The 3,648-nt window shown below is 38.5% G+C and overlaps 1 protein-coding gene across 1 annotated transcript in view; it reads right to left on the bottom strand.

Moving 5' to 3' along the window:
• Positions 1-204, bottom strand: part of LOC104980819 (putative ankyrin repeat domain-containing protein ENSP00000383069) — a gene marked incomplete at its 3' end in the record, with an annotated part of 9,601 nt that extends 9,397 nt beyond the window's left edge. Inside the window, exon 1 of the mRNA XM_010829608.1 lies at positions 53-204. Within this exon, the coding sequence (XP_010827910.1) occupies positions 53-204 (152 nt within the window). The remainder of the gene's footprint in view (positions 1-52) is intronic.
• Positions 205-3,648: the final 3,444 nt, after the last annotated feature.

Genomic DNA, 3,648 nt, shown 5'->3' with positions numbered 1-3,648 from the left:
AAGTCAAAAATCTTCTTCATCTCAGAGCCTACGGACTCCAAACACACCTCACCTCTCCCTTGGCTCTTCACAGTCCCCTAAACCCAACACGAACAGTACAAGTAAGCCAGAGCCGCCCCGCCACAACCTCCCAGCTGGGAAGCTCAATGGTTTGGAATCTTTCATCCCAGAATGATCGTTGCTAAGCAATATCTCTAAACACATTGCCCATGCACACAGAGGCCTGGTGTGCCAGCCCAGTGCTCATATGCAAGACCTGTAAGTTCATTTCCTGAAAGAAACAAACAATATCAATAAACCTTTACCTAAACTAAGAAGGAAAGAAAGGAAACTGAAATACAGAAATGAAAGTGACATTATAACTGTATATCTGTCAAAATAACTATAATATCCAAAGCAATCTACAGATTCAGTGCAATTTCTATCAAATTATCAATGGCATTTTTTGCACAACTAGAACAAAACATTTTACAGTGTGTATGGAAACAAAATACCCCAAGTAGACAAAGCAATCTTGAGAAAGAAAAGCAAGGGCCGACAGAATCAGGTACCCTGACTGCAGACTACTCTGCAAGCTTCAGTAATCAAAACACAGTATTAGCACAAAAACAGAAATATATTGAATGATCAACGGAACAGGACAGAAAGCCCAGAGAGAAACCTACATACCTCCGGTCAATTAATCTAGGATAAAAGAGGCAAGACTATACAAAGTAGAAAAGACAGCCCCTTCAATAAGTGGTGCTGAGAAAACTCAACAGCTACATGTATAAGAAGGAAATTAGAACACTCCCTAACATCATACACAAACATAAACTCAAGATGGATTAAGCACCTAAATATAAGACAGGTCCTGTAAAACTCAGAGGAGAATATAGGCAGAACACACTCTGACATAAATTACAGCAGGATCTTTTTTCATCCACCTCTTAGAGTAATGAAAATAAAAACAGAAATAAGCAAATGAGATATAATTAAATGCAAATGCTTTTGCACAGTGCAGGAAATCATAAACAAGACAGACGACAACCCACAGAATGGGAGACAATTAATCTCCAACATATTCAAACAGCTCAAAGAGCTCAATACCAAAAAACAAACAACCTAATTTTAAAAAAATGAGTATAAAATCTAAATACACATTTCTATAAGGAACACCTACAGACGACCAAAAAGCACATGAGGGATGCTCAGAACGGATGCTCCGCATCACTAATTATTATAGAAATGCAGAAACACTATAATAAGGTATCATTTCACACCAATCAGAATAGCCACCATCAAAAAATATACAAACAATAAATGCTGGAGAGAGTGTATAGTAAAGGGAATCCTTCTACACTGCTTATGGAATGAAATTAGGTATACACACTGTAGAAAACTCTATAAAGGTTGCTATAAAAACTAAATATAAAGTTGCCATATGATTCAGCAATCTCAGTCCTTGGCATATATCTGGATAAAACCATAATTCAAAATGGTACATGCACCCCAATGTTCACTGCAGAACTATTTACAATAGCCAAGACATTGAAGCAACCTAAGTGTCCATCAGCAGAAGAATGGATAAAGAGATGCACTATACACACACACACAATGAAAATGGAATATTATTCAGCCATAAAAAGAAATAATAATGACATTTGCAGCAACACAGATGTATCTCAAAATTACAATACTAAGTGAGGTAACTGAGACAGAGAAAAACAAGTATCACATCACTTACATGTGGAATTTAATAAAAATAAACTTATTTACACAACAGAAACCAACTCAAAAGATATGAAAATCAAATTATGATTATGAAAGGGGAAACATGAGGGGAAGGACAAATTAGGAGATTGGGGTTAACATATATACACTATTTTCTAGTAGCCATGTAAGGATATGAGAGTTGTACAATAAAGAAGGCTGACTGCCAAAAGAATTAATGCTTTTGAACCGTGGTGTTGGGAGTAGACTCTCAAGAGTCCTCGGACTTCAGGGAGATTAAAGAAGTCAATCCTAAAGGAAATCAATCCTGAATATTCACTGGAAGGACTGATGTTGAGGCCGAAGCTCCAATACTTCAGCCACTTGATGTGAAGAGCTGACTCATCAGAAAAGACCCTTATGCTGGAAAAGATAGAAGGCAGGAGCAGAAAGGGGACAACAGAGGACAAGAGGGTTGGATAGTATCACCGACTTAATGGGCATGAATTTGAGCTAACCCCACAAGATAGTGGAGAACAGAGGAGGCTGGTGGGCTGCAGTCCATTGGTTGCAGAGTTGGATACGACTGAGTGACTAACACTTTCACTTTGAATATGGAAAACTAAACAGTGCTGGTTTTTAAATCACTTAAGTTAGTTGCAGAGAAAATACTTAGTATCAAAAGGACTTAGATACTCCTGTTTAAAAGTAGTACTAATACTACTTGAAAGTAGTATTTTTAAAATACCATATGTTGCTGCTGCTGCTGCTAAGTCACTTCAGTTATATCCGACTCTGTGTGACCCCATAGATGGCAGCCCACCAGGCTCCTCTGTCTCTGGGATTCTCCAGGCAAGAATACTGGAGTCAGTTGCCATTTCCTTCTCCAATGCATGAAAGTGAAAAGTGAAACTGAAGTCGCTCAGTCATGTCTGACTCCTAGCGACCCCATGGACTGCAGGCCACCAGACCCCTTTGTCCTTGGGATTTTCCAGGCAAGGGTACTGGAGTGGGTTGCCATTGCCTTCTCCGAAAATACCATATAAATTTTCATCATACACACAAAAATATTTCCCTTTAATAAAGATTTTCTCATCATGTTTAATGAGAAACAACTAAAATGTCATGAAAACAGTCCAGAAGGGAAATTTTTACTATTTATCTTTCAGATCATATATTTTGTCTTCAAAAGCTGTACATATTCTTGTGATGTTTTCTAAAGCAGGTCCTGAGACAGATTTGATCCATCTGTAGCTCCTAGAGGAGACAATCCATAGGACTCAGATTCAAATTCAGCAGCAGCTGGAAAGAAAAAGGATTATATTCTTTATCAAAAATACTTGAGTTAACTCAGTATTAGTAAAAAAACAAAACAAAACAAAACAAAAAAACAAAAACCTGAGATATTTCTAAGTGCTCTGAAAAATGAAACATATCTATAAATGACAGAAAACAAAATACAAGATTACAAGTATATAATCAGCCCATGGTTCCACATGTGGCTAAGTATCAAAGCTTCTGGCTTTCTCATTCTTCATTCATTTACTCAATAACTAACTGCTAAGGTGCTGTGACAAACACTGGAATTACAAGATGAAGGTGACCCAGTCATCCCGAGAAATGATAATGCCATAAACTGTAAAAATAGATGAACAGACAATTCCCATCAGTTCAGTTCAGTTCAGTCACTCAGTCGTGTCCGACTTTGCGACCCCATGAATCGCAGCATGCCAGGCCTCCCTGTCCATCACCAACTCCCGGAGTTCACTCAGATTCACATCCATCGAGTCAGTGATGCCATCCAGCCATCTCATCCTCAGTTGCCCCCTTCTCCTCCTGCCCCCAATCCCTCCCAGCATCAAAGTCTTTTCTAATGAGTCAACTCTTTGCATGCATGAGGTGGTCAAAGTACTGGAATTTCAGCTTCAGCATCATTCCTTCCAAAGAAATCCCAGG

This window comes from Bison bison, unplaced genomic scaffold (genome assembly GCF_000754665.1).
Source record: "Bison bison bison isolate TAMUID 2011002044 unplaced genomic scaffold, Bison_UMD1.0 scf7180017858826, whole genome shotgun sequence".
Lineage (NCBI taxonomy): Eukaryota > Metazoa > Chordata > Mammalia > Artiodactyla > Bovidae > Bison > Bison bison.
This window is presented reverse-complemented; position numbering and strand designations above follow the sequence as displayed.